Below are 25,866 nucleotides of genomic sequence, written 5' to 3' on the forward strand. Positions count from 1 at the left end.
CCCTGTCCAGGTCTCCTAGAGTAACTGCCGGTCTCCTGGAATCTCCTCCATGCTCTTGAGACTGTGCGGGGAGACACCGCAAACCTTCTGGCAATGGTATGAATTGATGTGCCATCCTGGAGGAGTTGGACTGCCTGTGCAACCTCTATAGGGTCCAGGTATTGCATCATGCTACCAGTAGTGATACTGACCCTAGCCTAATGCAAAACTAGTAAAAAACAATCAGAAAAAATGAGTAGGGAATAAAATGTCAGTTGCTTCCACCCGTAAAACCATTCCTGTTTTGGAGGTCATCTCATTGTTTCCCATCTAGTGCACCTGTTCATTTAACACCAAAGCAGTTGAAACTGAACAACAACCCCCTCTGCTACTTAACTGACCAGAGCAATACCCCAGGAGTTTAATTGACTTGATGCTATATTCTGATTAAAAAGTGTTCCTTTAATTTTTTTGCGCAGTGTATTATGTTGGATTTGATGTAATATACACATTATTGGTTATGTTGAGCACTATTAAGCTTCATTTTGGATTATATTTTACACTTGTTAATTGTTTGCACAATATTTTGACATCTGGATCACAGTATTTGTAACATTTTGTATTATTGTTTTGGGAATGCAGATGTAGTAACTGTTATTTGACCACTTAGCACAGTATTTTTCTTATCAAATATTAAAAGGTGAACTCCAGGAGGACATAAATATGTAATTAAGCCCTGGTTCAGTGCGATTTGCACTGCCGATCTTTCATTGCGGCTTGCGACTTCAGTTAACATAAGTCTATGCAAGTTGCAATGAAATTGATAAAAAAGTAGAGCAGAAACCTTTCACAATTGCTGCGACACGAGTCACGGCGATATGAACGGTTCTTTTGGCGGCAGTGAGATGTGACTTGTCATGCGATTTGGAACTGTCAAATCGCATCACAATTCGCACTGGTGTGAACAGGGGGATTAGTGTTGTATTAAAAAAAAAAAAAAAAAATCATTCTGTGTATCTTTTTTTATAAGAACTGTAATACCAGAAGTTCTCCTCAAATTAGAATTAACAGCAGCAGTAGAACTGAGAGGAGGCAGCAGTTTCAGTGCTCTTAAGGGTTTGTGTGGATGGGTAGTGAGCATTTCTTTCACTGCATTCAGCTTGCATTTTAGATCAGTTTGAGACATTTCTGGGGTTAGCAATTTCTTCATTGGCACATCTTGCCTGCATTTGACCTCCCCTGACCAACAATTGACCACCTCCTGTGCTGCTAAGTGAGCAAAATGACACATGAAAACATACAGTGCATCCGGAAAGTATTCACAGCGCTTCTTTTTCCACATTTTATGTTACAGCCTTATTCCAAAGTGGATTTAGTTCATTCTTTTCTTCAAAACTCTACAAACAATACCCCATAATGACAACGTGAAAGATGTTTGTTTGTTTGTTTGAAATCTTTGCAAATTTTTTAAGTATTCACAGCCTTTGCTCAATACTTTGTTGAAGCAATTTTGGAACCAATTACAGCCTCAAGTATTTTTGAGTATGATGCTACAAGCTTGGCCCCCCCTTTTTTTGGGCAGTTTCTCCCATTTGTCTTTGCAGGACCTCTCAAGCTCCATCAGTTTTTGGATGGGGAGCCTCAGTCCACAGCCATTTTCAGATCTCTCCAGAGACGTTCAACCGGGTTAAAGTTTGGCTCTGGCTGGGCCACTGAAGGACATTCACAGAGTTGTCCTGTAGCCAGTCCTTTTGTTATCTTGGCTATATGTTTAGGGCCTTTTGTTATATTGGCTATATGTTTAGGGCCTTTTGTTATCTTGGCTGTGTGCTTGGGGTCGTTGTCCTGTTGGAAGATCATCCTTCACTCCAGTCTGAGGTCTAGAGCACGTTTTCATCAAGGATGTCTCTGTACATTGCTGCATTCATCTTTCCCTCAATCCTGACTAGTCTCCCAGTTCATGCCTCTGAAAAACATCCCCACAGTATGATGCTGCCACCACCATGCTTCCCTGTAGGGATGGTATTGGCTAGGCAATGAGTGGTGCCTGGTTTTCTCCAGACATGACGCGTGCCATTCAGGCCAAAGAGTATAATCTTTGATCAGACCAGAGAATTTTGTTTCTCATGGTCAGAGTCCTTCAGGTGCCTTTTTGGCAAACTCCTGGTAGTTCCAAACTTCTTCCATTCACGGATGATGGAGCCAGGTCTGACATGCACTGTTAACTGTGGGACCTTATATGGACAGGTGTGTGTCTTTCCAAATCATGTCCAATCAACTGAATTTACCACAGGTGGACTCCAATCAAGCTGCAGAAACATCTCAAGGATGATCAGTGGAAACAGGATGCACCTAAACTCCATTTTGAGTGTCATGGCAGAGGCTGTGAATACTTATGTACATGTCCATTTTTTTTTTTTTTTTCAATTTTTAATAAATTTGCAAAGATTTCAAACAAACTCTTTCACATTGTCATTATGGGATATGGTGTGTAGAATTTTGAGAAAAATAATGAATTTAATATATTTTGGAATAAGGCTGTAACATAACACATTATGGAAAGTGTTGTGAATACTTTCCAGATGCACTGTATAGTGGTACACAAACTAGTATAGCCACACATTCAGACATTTTGGAATCGCTCACAAATGTTTGATTATGGGATCCCCATCCGTCTAGCAGAACAGATTGGATGGCAGTTGGGTGGGAAAGGACAGGCGGTCCGTTTACATCCGACTGCCAGTAAAGGAGGACGAGCTGTCTCTGTTCGCTCTGCATAGTGCAGCGGAGTGGACACAGACCAGCCATCTGCCTGCTTAGCAGGGATCAGTGGACAGATTTACCACTGAGCAGGAAGACTCCAAGCAGAGTCCACCCCGTGTGGACAGGGCCTTAAATAGTCTGGACCAAGCTGGCCCAGACTGACTATTTCCATAACCAACTTATTCTGCCATTTTTATTTTTGTTATAAATTTGTAGAGGAGAGGCTTTCCTGTTTTCTTAAGGTTTTGTTTGTTCTAAACCTTAAAATGTTTATCATATTGCTTATCGCTGCCCCAACTTCTCTGAATCCTTAGCACAGTTCCTGCAAAGGTATTGGTCATATGGTATACTCTGTATTAGGGATTTGGGGCAGCTACAGGATGTATGTGTATATATATATATATATATATATATATATATATATATATATAATAATTTTTTATTTTTATTTTTTTCATTTTGTAGCAGCTTGATTTTGAAGTGTACAGAATGTACACGTCATTCACTGCAATGTTTGTTGGCGCTGTGCACTGCCCTACATTGCAGTGTTTTCTCTGTCTTCAACAACTGAATTTGAAAAAGATCATTCAGTAAAAATTTGGACCCTAACCAAAACGTAAAAATGTTCCCTATGTACCTGTACCATGATAAACACAGGTACATGGATACAAAAACCTCACACTCTGACCCTCCCAGGTACAGATTTGCATTGGATGGTGCACAAGCAGCACCCATCACAGAACCCTGTACCTGGAAGGAGACTGACTCCTTAAATAAAAAAAACATTGCTCTTCAAATTAAATCTAAAATAATGAAAGAACAAATGTTAAGCTCATGTTCTGAGATTTCAAATTCATCCAAATATCTTTTTACTTTTCTTTGTCATTTTGTTTTGAAGGAATTGTAGTAAATGCTATTTCTCTGTTCAGTTGTTAATAAATCTATATAGTTCTGTTCAATTTTGAAGTTTTCTCAAGTCTTGTGTCACTCTCTTAAAGCATTGCTAAACTCTTTAGAACTTTTACCTACAGGTAGGCTTATAATAAGACTTACCTGTAGGTACAGTGAATATCTCCTAAACTTGAACTGTTTGAGATTTTCACATTGTATGCAGCCTTCAGAGCTCTGTGCCATAAACCGTGACTCCCATGCTCATGTGCAGGAGTTACAGCTTCACAGTTTAGCTATTAAAAGGACCGGAGCCAGTAAACCCAGGGAAAGATGAAAGCCCTGTCAGCAATGACAGCACACCTCTGGAGGGCTTTGATCTAAGGTAAGTTATTTCTTAATGTGCTAGTATGCGATTTTTTTTTTTTTTTTTTTTTTTTTTTTTTTTTTTTTTTTTTTAGAAAGGCCTCGGTTTACTACTGCTTAAACAGGGTTTTGTGACAGGGAGGTAAAAGTTGTGGATTTACTTTTTTAAATTTTTTTTTTTTTTTTTTTAAGCCCTCTGCTTTCAAAATCCTCAATTGCATCTTCACATTCTTCTGTGATACTGTATGCACCCTACATAAACCATAATCTAGATAATTGAGAAGTTTTTAAACCGCAAGCACTAATTCAAAGTATTATTTAACATTTATAATTTTACCTCTTTTTGGCAGGAATGGTGGACCCATTTATGGCTGAATGAAGGTTTTGCTTCCTGGATTGAATACCTCTGTGTGGATCACTGCTTCCCAGAATATGACATATGGACGCAGTTTGTCTCTGCAGATTATACTCGTGCTCAAGAACTGGATGCACTTGATAACAGCCATCCGATAGAGGTTCCATTTCATTTTATTTTGCCAAGACAGATTTAAAACCGATCAAGATGGGTAATTTGTAAAAAGTTGATATCTTCAAAACCTTTATCTACTTGCCGACCGCCCTATAGTAGATTTATTGCTACAGGACGGCTGCGCTGTGCAGAATCACGTACATATACACGTCCTCCTGCACTTCTGGGTATTGTACACGTGCCACCGGCTCCTCGTTCCCACTGTGATTGTACACAGTGGGTCCCGCGCATCCGATGTCTGCCAGCAACTGCTGATCATTTGGTACAGAGTTAGAACAGCGATCGGCATATGTAAACAAGGCAGATCGCTGTTCTGTCAGTAGGAAAGACACCGATCCTGTGTTCCTTGAAAGCAATGCCTTCCCTTAGGAAAAACACCTCCCACACTGTTAGAAAACACTGGCTAGGCACAAAGTTAAAGTAGAACTATAGGCAAAACTTTCGCTTTCATTCATTGACACACAGCGCCTGATCTTATTAACCATTGGGTTATACTGCCCCCTACAGGAGTAGGACACTAGGCAGAAAAAAGTCTGGCTACGTCTATGGGCAGTCCCAGGGGGTATACTCCCTCTCTCTGCTAGAGGTCCTCAGGTTTTTTTTTTTTTTTTTTTTTCGCCTAGTCAGGAGTAAGGACCTAGTTCCTTGCTGAGATCTCTAGTCTTCGCAATTTTATTTCTTTTTAGATAGTTTTTTTTTTTTTTTTTTTAATCTGTGAGATCTGCAATCACCTGCTGGACTGGGCAATGGGCTGAATAATCTAGATCCAGTAGTCACCCCAGTCTGGCCAGCGAGAGCGTGCAGACCTCCGCTCCGCGCTAGGTTGGCTGCGACATAGCCCCACCGAACGGGGGCTGGCCTGCAAGTTAAATGCCTCGCAAGATCTCTTCCCTCTTTCTTTTTTCTTTCTCTACCTCTCCGCGAGCCTTCGCGCTCGCTGGATTATGCTTAGTTTGTTTTATTCAGTTATCTGGTGTACGATATACACACTTTTCTCCGCTTGTTTTGTATGTTATGCGCTGTTTACGGGAACGTTGAATGCTTGTTGCACCTTTTGTACCTGTTCTTGATTTTACTTAATAAAATATATTCAACAAAAAAAAAAATCTTCGAGGTCGTTTACCACCGTGTCTCGGCCCGAGTTGCGTTTCTCCTCCTATTAAGATGGAGAGGAGGTTCTGTCTGGAGTGGTGCCCGCCTGGTGGGGGGGTCCTGCCAGACCCCCCCCCCCCCCCCGCTTTGTACGGGTGTAGAAGTTCGCTCTCTTCACTCTGCCTTAGCCATAGTGCTCCTTCCTCTGGACAAACTCCAGAAACTGCAGGCTGCAATTCGTCTCCTGCTGTTCAGCAGATGGTCATCCCTCCGGACTTGCATGCGGGTGCTAGGTCTGATGATTTCTACCTGCAAGGCGATTCAGTTTGCAGTTTCATATGAGGTACCTGCAAAGGGAGATTCTGACCAAATGGGACTAAACTCCAGTCTCTGGACAATCTTGAGCCGGAGAACGAGGGCGTCCCTGATATGGTGGCTTTGTTCTTCGGTGATTCCTCCCCTTGTATTGGACAGTGGTAACCATGAATGCCTGTCCGGCTGGGGAGGCGTCCTCTGAGAAAATTCTGCTCTGGCAAACTGGACACTGGAAGAGTCCAGACTACCAATCAATGTCTTGGAACTCCGAGTAATCAGACCATTGAAAAGATTTGTCTTCAGGGATGTCCAGTATGCACTCAATCGGACAATGCCAAGGCCTTGGCTTACATCAATCACCAGAGGGGCACAAGAAGTGTTCTGGCGGCTCTGGAGGTAACCAGCATTCTAAGGTGGGCAAAACGGTTTGTTTCAGCCTTCTCTGCCGTACACATTCCTGGGGTGGAAAACTGGCAGGCTGATTACCTCAATTGGCATTCCCGAGGTGGATCTTGTTTGCGTCTCGGCTCAACAGAAAGGTGCAGAGGTTTGTGGCTTGGTCACGGAATCCTCTGGACGCCACAGACGCATTGGTGGCCCCATCGGATCAGTATCATCTGAATTACGCCTTCCCTCCTCTCCAGCTTCTGCCAAGACTTCTACGCAGGGTTGAGGCAGAAAGGGATTGCAGGTCATCTTGGTGGCTCAGGACTGGCCTCGCGAGGCTTGGTAAGCCAATCTGGTGCAGCTGGTTGCCAACGTTCTTTGGAAGCTTCCTCTCAGGGAGGATCTGCTGTCCCAGGGGCCAATCTTCCATCCTGCTTTACAGTTGCTGGTTTTGATGGCTTGGCTGTTGACCGCCAGGTGCTGATGGATAGAGTTTTTTTCTGAGATGGTGATTCCAACGCTGTAAAAGCTAGGAAATCTACTTCTAAGAAGATCTGCCATAATATGTGGAAGTCGTACGTTGCGTGGTGAGAGTCTCTTGGGGTTCATCCTCACTTTTTCTCGGTGGCTCGGATCTTGACCTTCCTTCAATGGGGGGTTGAGCAGAAGCAGAAACTCGCCTTGAGTACTTTCAAGGGTCAGGTGTTGGCCTTAGCAGTATTCTTTCAATGGGCTTTGGCCACATACTACCTGGTGTGTTCTTTTCTTCAGGGAGTTAGGCACTTGGCCCCTCCAGTGTGGTACTCGTTGCTGCATTGAGACCTGAATTTAGTGCTCAGTCCTCCAGATGCCTCCTTTTGAGAATCTTTGGGAGATTCCCCCTGCTTACCCTGTCCCAGAAGGTGGCTATCACCTCTGCGCACAGTGTGTCGGAGTTAGCGGCATTATCCTGTCATTCACTATACTTGGGTGGTTCGCAGAGATAAGATGGTTCTTTGTCCCTGTCCATTATTCCTTCCAAAGGTTGTCTGATTTTCATTTCAATGAAGACATTGTGTTGCCTTCCCTGTGTCCCAGGCCAAAACATCCAAAGAAAATTGCTTGAATGTGGTCCAGGCGATTTAGAATGTACCTGGCAGCTACGGAGTCTTTTAGGAAATCAGACTCGCGGTTTGTGCTCACGGATGGGCCTTGGAAAGGGTTGTCCGCTTTCCAGATGGATCAGACAGACGGTGATTCAGGCCTATTCCATCAAGGGTCAGGTTCCTCCTTTCCCTGTCAAGGCACACTCTACTCGGGCGCTCAGTGCCTCCTGGACTTTTTTTTTTTTTTTTTTCCTTTAGCGCAGAAATTAAAACCGCAGTGGTGATCAAATACCACCAAAAGACAACTTCATGTATAAAATTCACGATAAGCTTTAACAATACACATTAAAATGATATTCGACATACAGCATTAAAACCATTAATGTGGTTACAGCAAGTTAGTTGATTTCTGTTCCCCCAACTCAAGGGCTGACAGAAAAATGTAGTTATCCGTTTATACCGATCAACAAACTTGTTGCAACAGCATCAATTGTTTTTTGTTGTATGTCGAAGAGCATTTGTAATCACAAAGCTTTTATACATTAATTTGTGTATGTCCTAAACAAAAATCCCAGTGAATTCTTTTTTTTCTAGTGTTCTGTGTTTAGGGATGTGGGCAGCTTACCCCCCTGTAACCAATTGAAACCTACAAATATTACAACACCTCTAAGACATTCATACTTCACATCCCATGGACCGGGCAAGGAGGGCATTAATCAGAGAGGCAGCACTGAGACCTAAGTTAACCCTGGAGGAGCTGCAGAGTTCCACAGCAGAGGCCAGAGTATCTGTACATAGGCCAACAATAAGCCGTACGCTCCATAGCATTGGGCTTTATGTCAGAGTGGCCATTACTTTCAGCAAAAAAACAAAATGGCACGTTTTGAGTTTGCGAAAAGGCATGTGGGAAACTCCCAAAATGTATGGAGGAAGGTGCTCTGGTCTGATCAGACCAAAATTTTTCGGCCATCAAAGAAAATGCTATGTCTGGTGCAAACCCATCACATCACCCAAACATCCCCACAGCATTAAGCTGCCACCACCATGTTTCACTGTCGGGAAACTGGTCAGAGTTAGGGAAAGATGGATGGTGCTAAAAACGGGGATATTCTTGAGCTAAACCTGTACCACTCTGTGCGTGATTTGAGGCTAGGACGGAGGTTCACCTTCCAGCAGGACAATGCACCCAAACACGCTGCTAAAGCAACACTTGAGTGGTTTAAGGGGAAACATGTAAATGTGTTGGAATGGCCTAGTCAAAGCCCAGACCTCAATCCAATAGAAAATATGTGGTCAGACTTAGATTGCTGTTCACAAGCGCAAACCATCCAACTTGAAGGAGCCAGAGCAGTTTTGCAAGGAGGAATGGGCAAAAATCCCAGTGGTAAGATGTGGCAAGCTCATAAAGACTTATCCAAAGTGACTTGGAGCTGTGATTGCCGCATAAGATGGCTCTACAAAGTATTGACTTTAGGGGGGTGAATAGTTATGCACATTGACTTTTTCTGCTGTTTTGTCCTATTTGTAAAATGAAAAAAAAAATCTTCAAAGTTGTGGGCATGTTCTGTAAATTAAATGATGCAAATCCTCAAACAATCCATGTTAATTCCAGGTTGTGAAGCTACAAAACACGAAGATTGCCAAGTGGGTGAATACTTTTGCAAGGCCCTGTATTTGATGCGTCGCTGGAAGCCAGAATGTTTATGGTGGGGATTGTTTTTAGACTCATGGTGTGGCTAAAAAGCTGGTCTGGGATCAGGGTTCCAAAAAGGCTCTTTCTGACCTTCCCTTTACTGGGGACAGATTTTGTTTGGATCCTCCCTGGATGAGTTGATCAAAGGCCTTACGGGTGGGAAGAGTACTCTTCTCCCTCAATCCTGTAAGGCAAGGCACCACGTACTAGATGGGGGGCCTTCTTTTATTTCTCATAGGCGGCTTTTTCGTACCTCCGGGTCGTAAGAAAAAGGAAAGCCATTCAGGTCTTCTGGGAGTTCCAAGAAGACATGGTCAGGTAAACCGAAGACAGGCCAATCCCGATCTGCAGACAAATCCTCGTCTGCATGAAGGGGCGCCCTCACCCAATTCTGGGTTGGGGGTGGGGGTGGGGGGAGAGGGAGTCTTCGCTTCTTTCCGGAACCATGTACGTACTTGTTGCAGGACAAATGGGTTCACAAACTGATCCGATCAGGGTACAAGATTGAATTCCAGTCTTGACCGTCGGACAGCTTCTTCGCGTCCAGTCTGCGCCTATCTCAAACATGTTCACTGTGCCCAGGAAGGAAGGCAAAGTGCGTCCAATCCTGGACCTCAAGGCTTTGAACCGCCTTTGTGCAGGTACAGAGGTTTGCGAATGAAGTCCATTCACACAGTAGTGGCGTCCCTACACCAGGCAGACCTTTTGGCCTCCATAGATATCAAGGATGCATATCTACACATCTCTATCTGTGCTGGACAACAGCGTTTTCTCCGCTTCGCTATAGGAGAGGAGCATTATCAATTTGCGGCGTTACCCTTTGGTCTCGCCTACGCCCCCAGGGTCTTTATCAAGGTTCTGACTCCGGTGTTGGCATTACTGCGCCAACAGGAGATTTGGGTACTGGAGTACCTGGACGATCTGCTATTAAGGGCGGACTCTCACTCAGCCCTGTTGGACGACTTGACTGTCACTGTCCGAACACTGCAAGAGTTTGGTTGGAACATCAATTTAAAAAAATCTGCCCTGATTCCTTCAATATTCCTGCCGAAGCTGCTGCGCAGAATAGAGGTGGAAGGGATTCCCGTCATTCTAGTGGCCCCAGACTGGCCTCGACGGTCTTGGTACGCAGACCTGGTAAGGTTTGTCGCCGATGCTCCTTGAAGGTTTCCTCTCAGGGAAGATCTGCTGTCTCAAGGGCCGATCTTCCATCCTGCTTTACAGTCGCTGGCTTTAACAGCGTGGGTGTTGAAAGCCAGGTATTGAAGGATAGATGTCTTTCTGACTTTGATTCCTACACTGTTGAAGGCCAGGAAGTCTACTTCCAGAAAGATCGATCGCCCATTGACAGACGCAGCCCTTCTTAGACCATTGGGTTATGCTGCCCCATACAGGAGTAGTACTAGGCAGGAAAAAAAGTTTACCACACCTACGGGGGCTGTCCCTATAGGCATAACCCCACACACCCTGCTCCAGCATACCAGTTTTTCTGCCTAGTGAAGGAGTAGGACCTAGGTTTCCTGCTGGGACTTTGGTCTCATTTTTTTTATTCTTTTAAGAATATTTTTTTTATTTTCTTTACTCACTTCTGCTAGTTAATGTTCAGGGGGATTCCTCCTGATGAACTACAAGCGATAGCTTGCTGAGGTTTCACACTGGATAATCTAGATCCTTAAGGTCTCCCTGCTTGTCCTACGAGCGTGAGCAGGTTATAATCCCCCACTAGGCCTCGCCACAACAGAGCCCTGGTTTTGGATGGGGACGAGCCTGCTAGTGGATGTATCGCTGGGACGCGACGACCTAAAATGCCCTGAGTTGCAGCACACCTCTCGGTTAGCAGCTCCCCCACTCTGGGTGGGAGGTGGTCTGTCCGGAGCGGAGCCCACTCGTTCCATGGTATGGTGAGTAAATGCAACCCCCCCCCCATATTCCTTAGTAGTCTTGGGGGGGACGTGGGCCCACTCCTGGGGATGAACTTCCTAAAAGATCCCCCTGGCCGGTCAGAATACCTGGCCCTGTGCCCTGCCCGCCTCCCCGCCCCCTTATTGCGTTTTTCACCTGGGGGGGCGGGGGCGCTACTGCTGGGGGTCTTATTGTAGATCCTCTGTGGCCTCCAATTTGGGGTCCCCTGACCACATGGCGAGCTGTGGGGGCCACCACCTTTAATGTGGGCATATGGAGAATTTCCCCTTTGACCTGCATTGTGCAGCCATTTTCCCTGTGCTTCCCATTGATTTGCATTGGCAGCCATTTTTGGGTAGCCCTGTGGAGCTACACAGGCAGCGTGACCTTTCACATTCCACCCAGGCTAATGTGATAACCTGTGACTTTTATTTTCGCTTTCCTGTTGCACAGATCGGCTCTGGAGGTTTCTCAGCTAGTAAAGTACTGAGGTCTCTGTGGGCATATCCCTGCGCACTCTATTTGTATTTATTTAACGGAACTCCACGTTCCCTGGTGATTGGCGGTGGGGACCGGGCTCAGCGCTCTTAAAGAGACAGTACACCTGTTTTATTTTAAACTAATTATGGAGTCCCAGGCAGTGGTTTCACCCTTGGCAGCACTGGAAAGCCTGGCGACCAAGGTCGATTTTGTGATGAAAAAGGGTAAAAGCCGAAATGTCATCGGTGGGGTCCTCTGATTCAGTGGCTGATATGGTCGCCACAGACGCCCCCTCCTTGAGGGATTGCTGTTCTCGCAATCGGATGGTGAAGATGACCTGTCCTCTTCAGCGGCATAGCGGGAACACGCTTTGGTGGAAGCCCTTATTGTTTCAGTAAGGGAAACTTTAAAAATGTCAGATGAGCCCACGCCGACAGGGACACGGGTGTCCTTTTGGCTCCCGGAAAACCCAAAAATTGGGTAAAGTTTTCCCTTGTCCTGAGAATTTTCATGCTCTTGTTAATGAACAATGGCGGCGCATCCAGCACGTGGTAGTAGTGTCTCAGCACTTTAAACGCCATTCTCCCTTAGCAGAGACGGTTTCGAACCGTTGGACGGTACCGCCTAAGGTGGATCACCCTGTATCCAGGTTTAACAAATCTACTATAGTGCCTGTGGACGATTCCCCGGTGTTACTTTTCGGACCTGGTGGACAGGTGGGTGGAATCCCTTTCCTGCTACCTTCATGTGTTGGCGGGTTCAATCTTGAAACTGATTTTTGTGTCTGTTCTGGAATCAGACAGTTATGGAATGGGTAAAGGTTTGGGGGACTCCGGAGGTAGGCCTGTTTGCTGCTCGCCTCAACAAAAAAGTCCAGAGGTTTGTGGCCGGGTCCCGTGATCCTCTGGCTGATGCCACAGACTCCTTGGCTCCTTAGAGCCAGTATCGGCTGATCTATGCCTTCCCTCCCAAAAAACTCTTGCCAAGGCTTCTCCGCAGGGTGGCGGTGGAAGGAATTCCGGTAGTTCTGATGGCTCCAGACTGGCCTTGTCGGTCTTGTTACGCAGACCTAGTAAAAATGGTCGCCAATCCTCTGTAGGAGGCAGGGAGGGAGATCTGCTGTCCCTGGGACCGATCTTCCATCCTGCTTTACGGTCACTGGCTTTAACGGCTTGGCTGTTGAAGGGCAGGTGTTTAGAGATAGGGGTCTCTCTGAATCTGTGATTCTTAGCCTGTTGAAGGCTAGGAAGGCGACTTCTAGGAAGATTTATCATCATACTTGGAAATGGTACATTTCATGGTGTGAATCGCTGCAGCTGCACCCTCGCTTGTTTTCTATAGCTAGGGTTTTGGCCTTTTTACAAAAAGGGGTTGAGCAGCGGTTGGCCTTGGGCACTATCAAGGGCCAAGTGTCGGTCCTGGCTATTTACTTCCAATGTCCGTTGGCTGCTAATGCCTTGATTCACACTTTTATTCAGGAGGGGTGTCATCCGGCTCCCCTGCGGAGATCCCCGTTGCCTCCATGGGATCTCAATCTGGTTTTGTCTGTTCTTCAAAAGCCTCCTTTTGAGAACATTAGGGAAATTTCTCTTTCTTTATCCAAAAAGGATGCCTTTCTGGTGGTGATAACTTCTGCCCGCAGAGTGTCTGAGTTGGCGGCGCTGTCCTGTCCGCCTTATTTGGTAGTCCACAGAGATAAAGTGGTACCTAATCCGTCTTTTCTCCCTAAGGTGGTGTCTGATTTCCATCTAAATGAAGACATTGCGTTGCCTTCACTCTGTCCTGAGCCTAAGCATCCCAAGGAAATTGCTTTGCACTCTCTGTGACCGTCAGGTAAACCCGACCAAATCCAGAGTCTTTTAGGAAATCGGATGCTCTTTTTGTCCGTACTGAGGCATCTCGTAAAGGTTTGGCTGCGTCTGCTGCAATTTATATCCAGATGGAAAAGGCAGATGTTTGTTCAGGCTTATCCATTGAAGGTCCAGGTTCCTCCTTTTCCCTGTGAAGGCGCATTCTACTAGAGCGCTGAGTGCCTCTTGGGCTTTTCGCCATCAGCCCTCAGTAGTGCAAGTTTGTAAGGCGGCGACTTAGTCATCTGTGCACACATTTTTTCCCTGCCTAGTACTACTCCTGTAGGGGGCAGCATAACCATGTGGTCTAAGAAGCTCAAGAGCTGCGTCTGTCAATGGACTTCAGAGAAAAGGATTTTATGGTAAGTTCCTACAAAAATCCAGTTTTCATGGTGAGAATCATTGAAAGTGCACCCTCGCTTGTTTTCTGTAGCTAGGGTTTTGACTCTTCTTCAAAAAGGGGTTGAACAGCGTTTGGCTTTGGGCACTATCAAAGGCCAAGTGTCAGCTTTGGCCGCGTTTTTCTAACATCCTTTGCCCTGATTCGCACTTTTTAACTTTTTATTCAGTTTTAGGGTCTTGGCAAGCTTCTTATAGCCTAGGCCATCTTTAGGTAGAGCAACAATTCTTTTTTTTTTGTTCACATCCTCAGAGGGTTCTTTGCCATGAGGTGCCATGTTGAACTTCCAATGACCAGTGTGGGAGAGTAAGAGCGATTAACACCAAATTTAACACACCTGCTCCACATTCACACCTGAGACCTTATAACACTAACGAGTCACGTGACGCCGAGGAGAGAAAATGGTTAATTTGGACATTTTCACTTAGGGGTGTACTCACCTTTGTTGCCAGTGGTTTAGACATTATTGGCTGTGTTGAGTTATTTTGAGGGGACAGCAAATTTACACTTATACAAGCTGTACACTCACTATCTCAAAAAAAATCCAAGGAACACTTTTTTTAATTACAGTATAGCATCAAGTCAATTAAACTCCTGGGGTATTGATCTGGTCAGTTAAGTAGCAGTTAAGAGGGTTCTTAGTCAGTTTCAACTGCTTTGGTGTTATTGAAACAGGTGCACTAGATGGGCGACAGTAAGACCGCCTCCAAAACGGGAATGGTTTTACAGGTGGAGGTCACTGACATTTTTTTTTTTTTTTACTAATCTTTTCTGTTTTTCACTTATTTTGCATTTGGTCAGTGTCACTACTGGTAGCATGAGGCGATACCTGGGCCCTATAGAGGTTGCACAGGCAGCCTAATTCCTCCAGGATGGCACATCAATACATGCCGTTGCCAGAAGGTTTGCTGTGTCTCCCAGCACAGTTTCAAGAGCATAGAGGAGATTCCAGGAGACAGGCAGTTACTTTAGGAGAGCTGGACAGGGCCGTAGAAGGTCCTTAACCCATCAGCAGGACCAGTATCTGCTTCTTTGTGCAAGGAGGAACAGGAGGAGCACTGCCAGAGCCCTACAAAATGACCTCCAGCAGGCCACTGGTGTGAATGCCTGACCAAACAATTAGGAACAGACTTCATGAGGGTGGCCTTGAGGGCCTGACATCCTCTAGTGGACCCTGTGCTCACTGCATGGTACCGTGGAGTTCAATTTACATTTTCCATTGAACACCAGAATTGGCAGGTCCGTCACTGGTGCCCTGTGCTTTTCACAGATGAGCAGGCTCACCCTGAGCACATGTGACAGACATGAATGGGTATGGGGAAGCCATCGAGAATGTTATGCTGCCTGTAGCATCGTTTAGCATTACCGGTTTGGTGGTGGGTCAGTGATAGTTTGGGGAGGCATATCCATGGAGGGACGCACAGACCTCTACAGGATAGATAATGGCACCCTGACTGCCATTAGGTATCGAGATGAAATCCTTGGACTCCTTGTCAGGCCAGATGCTGGTGCATTGGGTCCTGGGTATGCAGCCAGTTGCTGAAGGATGAACAAATTTATACCATTGAATGGCCCCCACCCTTGCCTTACCTAAAGCCAATAGAGCACCTCTGGGACATTGTTTTGCCCCATCCGACGCCTCCAGGTTGCACCTCAGTCTCTTCAGGAGCTCAGTGATGCCCTGGTCCAGATCTGGTAGGAAATACCCCAGGACACCATCCGTTGTCTAATTAGGAGCATGCCCTGACGTTGCTAGGCATGCATACAAACATGTGGGGGGCCATACAAACTACAGAGTACTATTTTGAGTTGCTGCAATGAAATTTCATCAAAATGGACTGCTGCATCATATTTTCACTTTGATTTGCGTGGTGTCTTTGAATTCAGCCCTCTGTAGGTTGATCATTTTCATTTCCATCAAATGTGGCATCCTTACGTTCCTAACACATTACCCAGTCCATATCAATATAGATATCCAGTATATTTTTCGCCATTGAGATCTGATGTGTTTTCAAAAGTGCTCCTTTCATTTTTTTTTTTTTTTTTTGTGTGTATGATATTTATTAGGTTATGTATTAACATCTTTCCTTATATATTCTTTACTTTCTGTGTCTAGGTCAGTGTGGGACACCCCTCTGAAGTGGATGAAATATTTGATGCCATATCATACAGCAAAGGTGCATCAGTGATCCGTATGCTCCATGACTACATTGGAGATGAGGTAAATTGCTGGAGATTGCTGTGGGGTTTTTTTTTTTTCACAATATTTTACGAAAAGTGTCTGCCATTGCTGACCTTCTAAAATTGCTACTTGCCTGACTAAAAGTCATGCTGACACTAAAGCTGGCCATAGACTTTTTTTTTTTTGTGTTCAACCCTCTAAACCGATTCCTCCATAGACACAAACAAGGTAAATGAAGGAATCCTCCTAAGCTGGGGCTTTGTACAGCTGTGGCCAAAAGTTGTGAGAATGACACAAATAATTTTCACAAGGTCTGCTGGTTCTGTTTTTATTATGGCAATTTGCATATACTCCAGATTCTTATGAAGAGTGATCAGATAATTTGCAAAGGTCCTCTTTGCCGTGAAAATGAACTTAATCCCATAACAAAATGTTTTCACTGCATTCGTGAAGACGGCTTCAGGGCGACCAGGAAAGTCCAGCAAGCACCTGGACTGTCAACTACAGTTGATTCTGCCGCAGGATGGGGGCATCATTAGTGCAGAGTTTCCTCAGGAATGGCAGCAGGTAGGTGTAAATGCATCTGCACGCGCAGGGAGAGGAAGATTGGAGGATGGCCTGGTGTCAAGAAGGGCAGCAAAGAAGCCACTTCTCTCCAGGAAAAACATTAGGGACAGACTGATATTCTGCAAAAGATACAGAGATTAGACTGCTGAGGACTGGGGTGAAGTTGTTTTCTCTGATGAATCCTCTTTTCAATTGTTTGGGGCATCCGGAAAAACCTTGTCTGGAGAAGAAAAGGGGAGTGCTACCATCAATCCTATGTCATGCCAACAGTAAACAAGATGTGGCCAATGCTAACAGGATATGGTCCAGAAGTTGGTTGACAGCTTGCCAGGGTAAATTGCAGAGATTTTGAAAAAGGGTCAACACTGCAAATGCTTAATCTTTGCATATACTTAAAGGACATGTACAGCCAAAGCCCGTTTAGCTGTACATCTCCTATGAATCACAGGAGTGCAGTTTGTTCTGCACTCCTGTGACCGATTTTCAGCAGAGAGCGGGCTGAAGTCTCTCTGCTGACGTCACAGAAGTCAGTCCAGGCAGTGTCCTCATGACCACAGAACTCCCCGCCCCTCCACAGCCTAGCGCTCCAATCAGCGAGGATGGAGCAGAGCAGAGAGCTGCTGTCGAGCAGCTTTCTGCTCGGGGAGCTGTCAGAACTGAGTGATCGGCGGTGTTTGATCGCTCAGTTCTCAGTGTAGAGGCGCCATGGGACAGATGCAGCATCAGACCGATCCTGCTTCCACCTAGGTAAGTATAAATTGGGGGGAAAAAAAGAATCCTGTACATCTTTTAAAGTAATTGTTAATAAAAGCCTTTGACACGTATGAAATGCTTGTAATTGTACATCAGTTCACCATAGTAACATCTGACAAAAAGACCTGAAACTACTGAAGCAGCAGACTTTGTGAAAATTTTTATGTCTGTCAGTCTCAAAACATTTGGCCACGGCTGTATTCTGACAGCGGCACCTGCAGCTGTCAAAATACACTGATCATTGGCTCCAGCTGCTAATTGAGGACAATTTTCTGACCGCCTCCATCAGCAGAAATCGAGTAAGCGAATGGCGGCACACTGGTGGAAGTGCAACCAGTCCCTGCTGAACTGGCAAAATTTAGATCTGTCTGTGGCCATCTTACTTCAGTATTTTTAGTCCTAGACACAGAAAATGTATGCAGATCAGGAGCTCTAACTTTGCTTCCTGCCAACTTTTCCATGTCTGAAGAGCAAATCACTCCTGCGCTTAAGGGGTGGCCTTGCGGCTGGTATCCGAAAAATGCGATTCAGGTCAAATTGTAGTAAATTCAGGCTGTGCTGCCACACTCAACGGGTCGTGGTAACCCAAAGAAGATACTGGAAAAGAGAAATGGACAGAGGGCGCACCAGCCTAGCGCATTATCTTTAAAACCATTTATTGTAATAGACATGTATACACATTATACTCACAAAACGATTATGAATCGCAGGCAATAAGCAATGAGGGACCACCAGGGGTCTCCACTGGGCATCCTCAGCTGCCGCAGGCCGTGGAAGGATGTAGACCTCCAAAAAAACGCTTACGCGTTTCGGGGTGTTCCCCCTTCATCAGAGCCTTGACACACTTTCAACAATTTTTAGGTCCACTGCAATTGCAGCCCAGGTATTTTTCCTATAACAGGTGTGCTTTTAATAATCAATCATTACCAGCAATCTTTCTGTGTCCTAATTCTAATAACGCTGCACACAGGGTTTCTCAACCAGGGTTCTGTGGAAACCTAGGGTTCCTCTAGATCATGGGTGGCAAACGCAAGGCCCGCGGGCTGAATCTGCCCACCAGGCCTTTTCATGCGACCCGCGGCTGCCTGCCACCTTTGTGTCACTGTCACGCAAAAAAATACATGCTTCGGCACCCTCTTAGCGCATGCGCGGCCGGCCGGTCTCCAAGGACACATCTCACGCTTCCTCTCCTGGCGGCACCGCTGTGTTTGTGCGCATGCGTGGCCGGGCATGCGCACAGCTCAATCTGCCAGGGCGGCGCTAGGACAGAGGGAGCATGAGATGTCGCTTTGGAGCCCGGCTGGCCAATCTGCTGCTCTCTTTCCTCAGTCCCTCTAGCGGCGCCGGCTATTGGTGTCGGTGCCTTTTTTTTTTTTTCCTGTCAGCTAGCTGCACCCTGAGAGCGGGCTTTTCGCCCAATACTCAGGCAGGGCTTGTACCAGAGCAGGGACAGATAGGAAGGTAGGATAATGCACAGATGTGAGAGAGTTTTTTGGGGGGGACCGGGGTGGGGTGGTGAGGGCTGTGGAGGCAGGTGGGAGGATGGGAGCAGAGTTCACTCCTGAGCCCCGCACGCCAAAAATCCGCACGCAACCCCGCACTCCATGCGCAGCGCACTTCTGAACCCCGCACTCCATACCTAGCGCACGCCAAAACTCTGCACGCAACACCGCACTCCATGTGCAGCGCACTTCTGAACCCGCACTCCATATGCAGCGCACTCCATACCCAGCGCACGCCAAAACTACGCACGCAACCCCGCATTCCATATGCAGCGCACTCCTGAACCCCGCACTCCGTACCCAGCGCACGCCAAAACTCTGCACGCAACCTTGCACTCCGTACGCAACTCTGCATGCAATTCTGCACTCCATGCGCAGCGCACTCCTGAATCCCGCGTTCCATATGCAGCGCACTCCTGAACCCTGCACTCTGTACCCAGCGCACGCCAAAACTACAGATGCCACCGGCCCCTTGAGGGCAACTATACTGCTGATGCGGCCCCCGATGAATTTGAGTTTGACAACCCTGCTCTAGATGTTGCGAGGGGTTCCTTGAGCAATGAGCAATTTCTGCCTCTCAGATAAGTTCCCAATGACACCATTGTTCCTTTTTAGCTGTCGGTAAGGAGGCAAGTCTTCCCAATGATAAGAGTAAGGAGCATCCTTCCTATTGACTGTCACACTAATGTGTCATGAGTTGTAGGTTTTTAATTTTTAGCAGGTGTTCCCCAAGACCAGAAATATATTTCAAGGGTTCCTCTGTGTTGAAAAGGTTGAGAAAGGCTGGCTGCACACATGGCTTTCCCAAAAAATAGTTGCTGCTGAAATAAGCAGAAAGCAAATGGCTGAAGAGTGACTTGTACAAACCCAGCCAAACATAATCTTTTTTTTTTTTTTCTTGTCTTTATTTAATGTTGTACAGGTAACAAAAAATTTAGTTTTTTTTTTTTACTCGTCTGTGCAGGATTTCCGCAATGGCATGAATCAATACCTCACTAAGTTCCAGGAAAAGAATGCTGCCACAGGTACTTCTAATCACTGTTTTGTCTTTTTACCCTGTTTGTGATGGTTATGATGCCACCACCCAAACCTACCTTCCCTTTTCCCTTCCTCTCAGCTTCCTCTGGCACAGCTGTAAACTGAGTACTCTTTTCTGCAGAGGATCTATGGGAATCTCTAGAGCAGGCCAGTGGGAAGCCAATCGCTGATGTTATGAGCACCTGGACCAAACAGATGGGTTTCCCCTTAATATACGTGGAGTCAGAACAGGTACTTCAGCTGTCTAAGCCATTCATTAATAGATTCCTATTCTTTAATTTCCTTTTTATTTGCAAAACACTGTAAGTAATTAGACAACAGTATACTGACTGTATCTCTGAACTTTCCCTTCAGAAGGAAGACTCCAGGATCCTAAAGCTGTCTCAGAAGAAGTTTTGTGCCAGTGGTCCTCACCATGGTAAGACCTATCAGGCCTGCTATGCTTTTTGAGTGGCCACCTCTGGGCTTTGAGTGACCCCATTAGTGGTCTGCAGTCATTGAGTGACCTGATCGCAGGTTGCACACAATATAGTGCTTTAATAGGCACAATGCTGTCATTAAAGTCTCTCTTGTGCTTTTCTGGAGCAGCTCAAAGCTATCCTACCTTTCTTTCTTCCTATTTCTCTTATCTCCTTTATTCTCCCGACGATAGGTTGGCGGGTAAGCCTCCAGCCCTTCTCTCCATATAACATCCTCCTATTGCCCTCGCTCAGGTGAGGAGAGTCCTCAGTGGATGGTACCGATCAGCATCTGCACCAGTGAATCCCCGGCCTCTGCTAAGTTAAGATTACTTATGGACAAGCCAGAGATGACAGTTGTACTAGAAGGAGTGACCTCAGACCAGTGGGTGAAGGTGAGCCAAAATGCATTGTGTATTGGTCTGTGTGGAAAATTGAGATGCCACTGCAGCAAGTAGGGCTGACCTTGTATTGTTTGACTTCAACTCAGTGCTTTCTGATGAACACCCCATAGAAGCTGCAATGTGAAATATTGCTAGGGTTACTGGTGCTTTATCATGCAGTTGGAATGTTTGGGGGGGTTTCTTCTAGTACTGTCAATACTCTGAGATCTAGGGCCAGCCTGCTTGTGGGCTAAATGAAACCACTCGTTATTAATCCCACTTCCTGTGAGCCAAGGGCAATAAGAACCCTCCTCCCAGGGTGTACATCATCTAGATCTAAACCCTGGCCTCACAGGAGAATGTGGAAAAGATTGACAGTGACATTGTGACTGGACTGAAAATCCTTGCAAAAAAGGTATGCATGCATAGGGGTGGGGTTGCAGGAAGATTTCATTTGTAAATGGACAAGAAGTAAAAATGTGCAAAAGTCAATGTTGCATTATATATTGCCCAAGGACATATGGCTATATACTCCTTATACTTTCACTTTAATACCTGTTCTGAATTTTAAGGGATACAGGAGTAAGTCAGGTACATTGGTTTATGCTGCTGCTTTCAGGAGATTGGACACTAGCAAAACTATAAGGACAGCCTATTATAACCCCTCCCACTTCAAGCATGCCTCTGTTTTTGCTAGTGTCCTAGGAGAATGTATGCCTTTTCTCCTCTTGGAGAAGGAAAACCTTTTTCTTTTTCCTTTTCCTAATTTTATAAAGAGTGTTTGGTTTTGTTTTTTTGTTTTTTATTTTTATCTGGCAAGCTTTTTAAGTTGCTGCAAAGTCAGTAGGGGGTAATTTTGTTCAGCTGATCATCATTGCCACAAACTGTACCTAGATCCTGCTGAAAATAAGATGCAGGGCTGACCTTTAATGTGACCTTAAGCATTGATTTGTGCAGTTATATCGCACCTAGGTACTTATGTGCAACTCGGAGGCAGTTGCAGAGTGCTTTACAGGTCCACAGCCGTGGTGCACCCATCTGATTGAATCCTTCCCCAAAAGACCCCTTAAGAGGTATGCTCTCCTGTGGAGCGAAAACTAGAGGAGCCACATGTTCCCTGGATTCATGTGTGCCTTTGGTAAACCTCAGGGTCTTTTAAAGACCTCTAATGCAGTGCATAAGGCTTTTGCCCTTATTTACAGGGAGCCTGCTGATACTTATTTGTCCTTTTCCTCCTAAAAGGGTACCTTACTGTACCCTGTCTGTAACACTTTTGGTTACACGGCTGGCGACAGGAATTGGGGAAACTGCGCAACATTTGCATTTTGGCAACTGAGCAGCCATTACTATGGCTGTTCAGACTCCTTGTGCTGAGCGCTGCCAAGCCATTCATAGGAAGCTTTGTATTTTCTGAATGAATACAAAGTGTCCTCTGATTACCTGAGGCAGTGTTTGTGACCTCATCCGCTCACCTCTTTGCCAAACAGTGGAAGCCTTGCATTTATTCATTCAGAAAAAATGTTGTAGTATATTGTAGTACATGCACAAAAAGAGATCCAGGCAAAAGAAAAAGCAATTAACAGCTTGAATGCGGATTAGGTGGAGGTAGGAATCGCAATGTATCGGCGTAAAGACCCCTTTATCAAGTGGATCTTGCATCTGATCTTATGTTGTAAGGTAGATACTCCAATTTGTGAGAGTACCACTCTATCTTTATAACGATTTATAAAGAATTGTGAGTGCTACTTAAGAGATTGGTTTGACTTCATGGTGAATACTCTTGGGAGGCTTGGAATTTTAAGGTGGCTGCTGCAAGATTTATATATTTTTACTTACTGTGGCCTCTACCAGATCGATCAGATCTTTTCTTGTTTGCTGGCTTTGATGATCTGGCTGGTGAAATCTAGGTTCTGACAGGGACATTTCAGATTCTGGAAACAGACCTTCTTTTTTTTTTTTTTTTTTTAATAGTGTGAGCCTGAGGATTTTTCCATGTCTGTTTGATGTGCTGTGTTCTTTCTTTTCTTCAGCTTGGGGGTAGAAAAAAACGTATCTTAGTACCATCAGGTGTTCGGTGTCTGCCCTGTGAAGAGCATCCCTCGGCATCCTCTTGCTAATCATTCACTAATTCATACTTTTATGAGAGGAGTTACATACTGCCACCCTGTTGGGAATCTCCCCCCCCAATGTAGAACCTAAATTTAATTTGCTCAGTGCTGCAAACACTCCTATTCAAACTGATTCTGCACATTTCTTTGCCATTACTTTCCTGTAAGATAGCCTTTCTCGTTGCCATTACTTTGACTAGACGGCTTTCTGATTTACCAGCATTGTCCTGTAGGGGAGCCCCTTTCTTAAAGAATTTGTTAATTTGAGATCTGTGGCCTCCTTTTTTACCCACGGTGGTTTCTGCTTTTCAACTAAATGAGGATAATGTTTTTTTCTGTGCCTGGCATCAATTCACCCAAAGGACATCTTTATTTCCTAGATGTGTTAAGAGCCATTAGGATTTACCTCTGACTGCTCTGCTTAGGCAGACATATTCCCTGTTTTATTGCAGAAGGGCCTAAAAGCAGTTTTGTGGTGCCTTTTATGCAATATTTCTAGGTTGTAGGTTGGTTTGACAGGTACAAGCCTATCATTTGCAAGATAGTGTTAAAGCCAGCCCCACTAGGGCAGTAGGTTCTTCTTGGGCTTTTCATCATCAGGCCTTTGCTGTACATATGTTTTTAGTTTTACCAGGTCAGTGTGTTTCTCTGCATAGGCTAGTTTTGGTCCAAAGATTCTGTAAGCTTCTTTTTAATGCCTTTTTGGTTCCCGTTTGTTTTTTGTTTTCGTATGTTTGACTGCCATCTAGCATCCATTTCTCCTGTAGATGGCAGTGTAACCCCAGATTGATTAGTGTCATACTGTATCTGTCAATGGGCTCCGACGGAATAGGATTTAATAGTGTGTTCAAAAATCATATTCTAATTGGTCTAACTTATGCTTTCCTGTTCTCCTCTTATCTAGTTAAATCCAGGAACTGTTGGCTTCTATCGCACCCAGTACAGCCCTTCTATGCTGGAGAGTTTGCTGCCTGGAATTAGAGACCTCTCCCTGCAGCCTGTAGACAGGCTTGGGCTGCAGAATGACCTGTTTTTTATGGTGAGTATAAAGATAGGACAAGCATTAAAATAACAGGAGAACCATTTGGAATAAATAGTTGAAGGATGTGAGGGACTGCATTCTCACCATCGCTAGTTCTCCAACCAGTAATGGTAAAGTGCCTGGCAATGTACTTCCTCCTCCAGGTTTTGAGATAGTTGCTGTTAGATCTTTTCTGGGCCGATGTCTGTGGTGAGATTTTTATTCCTCAGTACTTGCCCCTCCATCTACTTTAACTTGGAACATTTTTTTCAGCATAGTGAAAAGACATTGTTTATGAATGCTAACGGCCCCATTTTCATTCATGTGTATTCTTACAGGCTCGGGCAGGCATCATCAGCACAGTTGAAGTCTTAAAAGTCATGGAGGCCTTTGTGAATGAGCCCAATTACACTGTTTGGAGTGACTTAAGTTGTAATTTAGGGATTCTATCGACTTTGTTATCTCATACAGAGTTTCATGAGGAAATTCAAGGCTTCATCAGAGATGTTTTTTCTCCTATTGGACAGCGTTTGTGCTGGGACCCCAAACCCGGAGAGGGTAAGTGCAAGAGGGTCCGATTTTTCTAACCATACACAAATTGTTTTTTCAAAGTAGCATGTTCATGTCGAGAGCAGGATTACTGTTTTGCTAGTTCATATTACAGTTAGCAACTCATCCCTTCAAAACGAAGTTATGCCTAAAAAAAAAAAAATTTTTTTAACTGTTTTGTTTGATTGCCTCAGCTGTTTTCAGCAGGGGTGGAATAGGCAGGTAGGCAAGCATGCAAAAAAAAAAACATTCAATCTTTACCATTGAAACAGCTGCTGGAACAATTTCTACATGATTTCAGAAGGTTAATTAGTGTTAACGAAATGAATAAAGTGGCTTAATAATGGACATCAGTTCTGGAGAATGACTGCCACCCCGCTTTTTTTTCAATAAAGTTCCTTTTTACAAGTGTTTTTACACTTTATTTTATACATTGTGATTGCAGCTGGTTGAAGAATGTGGTCACTTTTTTTTTTTTTTTCTGTATGTTAATGCAGGCTTTAATTGTGTATATCCTTAGGACATCTGGACGCTTTGCTGAGAGGCCTAGTATTAGGGAAGTTAGGAAAGGCTGGCCATAAACCTACCCTGGAGGAAGCACGCCGAAGGTTTAAGGATCATGTTGAAGGAAAGAACACGCTAAGTGCTGATCTCCGAAGCCCAGTTAGTTCTTCTGTTACCACTTCTTCTTTTTTTTTTTTTTTTTTTTTTTTTTTATGTATGAAACAACCACTAATGTGAACACTTGTTTTCCTCTTAGGTTTATGTAACTGTTCTAAAGCATGGAGACAGCTCAACGTTGGATACAATGCTAAAGGTCAGTCATTACATCAGACATGTTGTTAAAGTGGAACTGAACTCAAAAAATTGAAGATTTGCTCTGTTTAGGGAAAACTTTGAGATCGAATCGTGCCTAAGAGGTACACTGTAGCAGTGCTGTACATTTTTGGTATGAGGGGGGCGATTAAAGCTTCATACCTATATATGCAGTGTAAGATCAAGGCACTGATGCTTCTGGCTGCTTGTCCTTGTGAGATTTAGTGATATCACTGCTTTGCTGCTCACTTTTGTTCCTCCTGAAGGCTTTGACATGAGGAAGAAAGTCCTGCTTCTACCTAGATGGCTGCCTCAACATAGAAAGAACAGGTCATGTTAATACAGTAATGGAAAAAGATAATCTGCATGGTGACCAAAAGCAATGCTGTTGACTGGTCCACTGCCCTCTGCCTGACTCTTTAGGGTACCACTTCCAGAGTTATGTAGCTCATTAAAGCTGAGTTCCACCTAAAAGTGGAACTTCTGCTCATTTGCTTCCACCCCCCCCCCCCTCTGGTGCCACATTTGGCCCCTTTCAGGGGGGAGGAGAGAACGGTACCGTTCCTCACTTCTGGGAGACAGCACCTCGGCGCTGTCCCTCGGAAGTTTGGCCCCATTCTTTCCCCGCCGCCGAGCCAATCCGAATGCGCATTAGGGACCCGCCCATGAAGCCGCAAGGCTTCACTGCAGGGTTCCCTCACCGGCAATAGCGGCGGCAACACCCGACAGCCGATGGAAACATCGGCTGCGGTGCTGACAT

At 45.1% G+C, this 25,866-nt stretch overlaps 1 protein-coding gene across 1 annotated transcript in view; it reads left to right on the top strand.

Moving 5' to 3' along the window:
• Positions 1-25,866, top strand: part of NPEPPS (aminopeptidase puromycin sensitive) — a 217,681-nt gene that overhangs the window by 138,081 nt on the left and 53,734 nt on the right. The window contains exons 10-19 of the mRNA XM_082271865.1: positions 4,347-4,511; positions 15,846-15,950; positions 19,698-19,758; positions 19,893-20,002; positions 20,126-20,189; positions 20,485-20,624; positions 23,625-23,759; positions 24,080-24,299; positions 24,811-24,953; positions 25,051-25,107. Coding sequence (XP_082127991.1) covers positions 4,347-4,511; positions 15,846-15,950; positions 19,698-19,758; positions 19,893-20,002; positions 20,126-20,189; positions 20,485-20,624; positions 23,625-23,759; positions 24,080-24,299; positions 24,811-24,953; positions 25,051-25,107 — 1,200 coding nt within the window. The remainder of the gene's footprint in view (positions 1-4,346; positions 4,512-15,845; positions 15,951-19,697; positions 19,759-19,892; positions 20,003-20,125; positions 20,190-20,484; positions 20,625-23,624; positions 23,760-24,079; positions 24,300-24,810; positions 24,954-25,050; positions 25,108-25,866) is intronic.

Source organism: Pelophylax lessonae (assembly GCF_965119305.1).
Source record: "Pelophylax lessonae genome assembly, chromosome: 11".
Classification (NCBI taxonomy): Eukaryota; Metazoa; Chordata; class Amphibia; order Anura; family Ranidae; genus Pelophylax; species Pelophylax lessonae.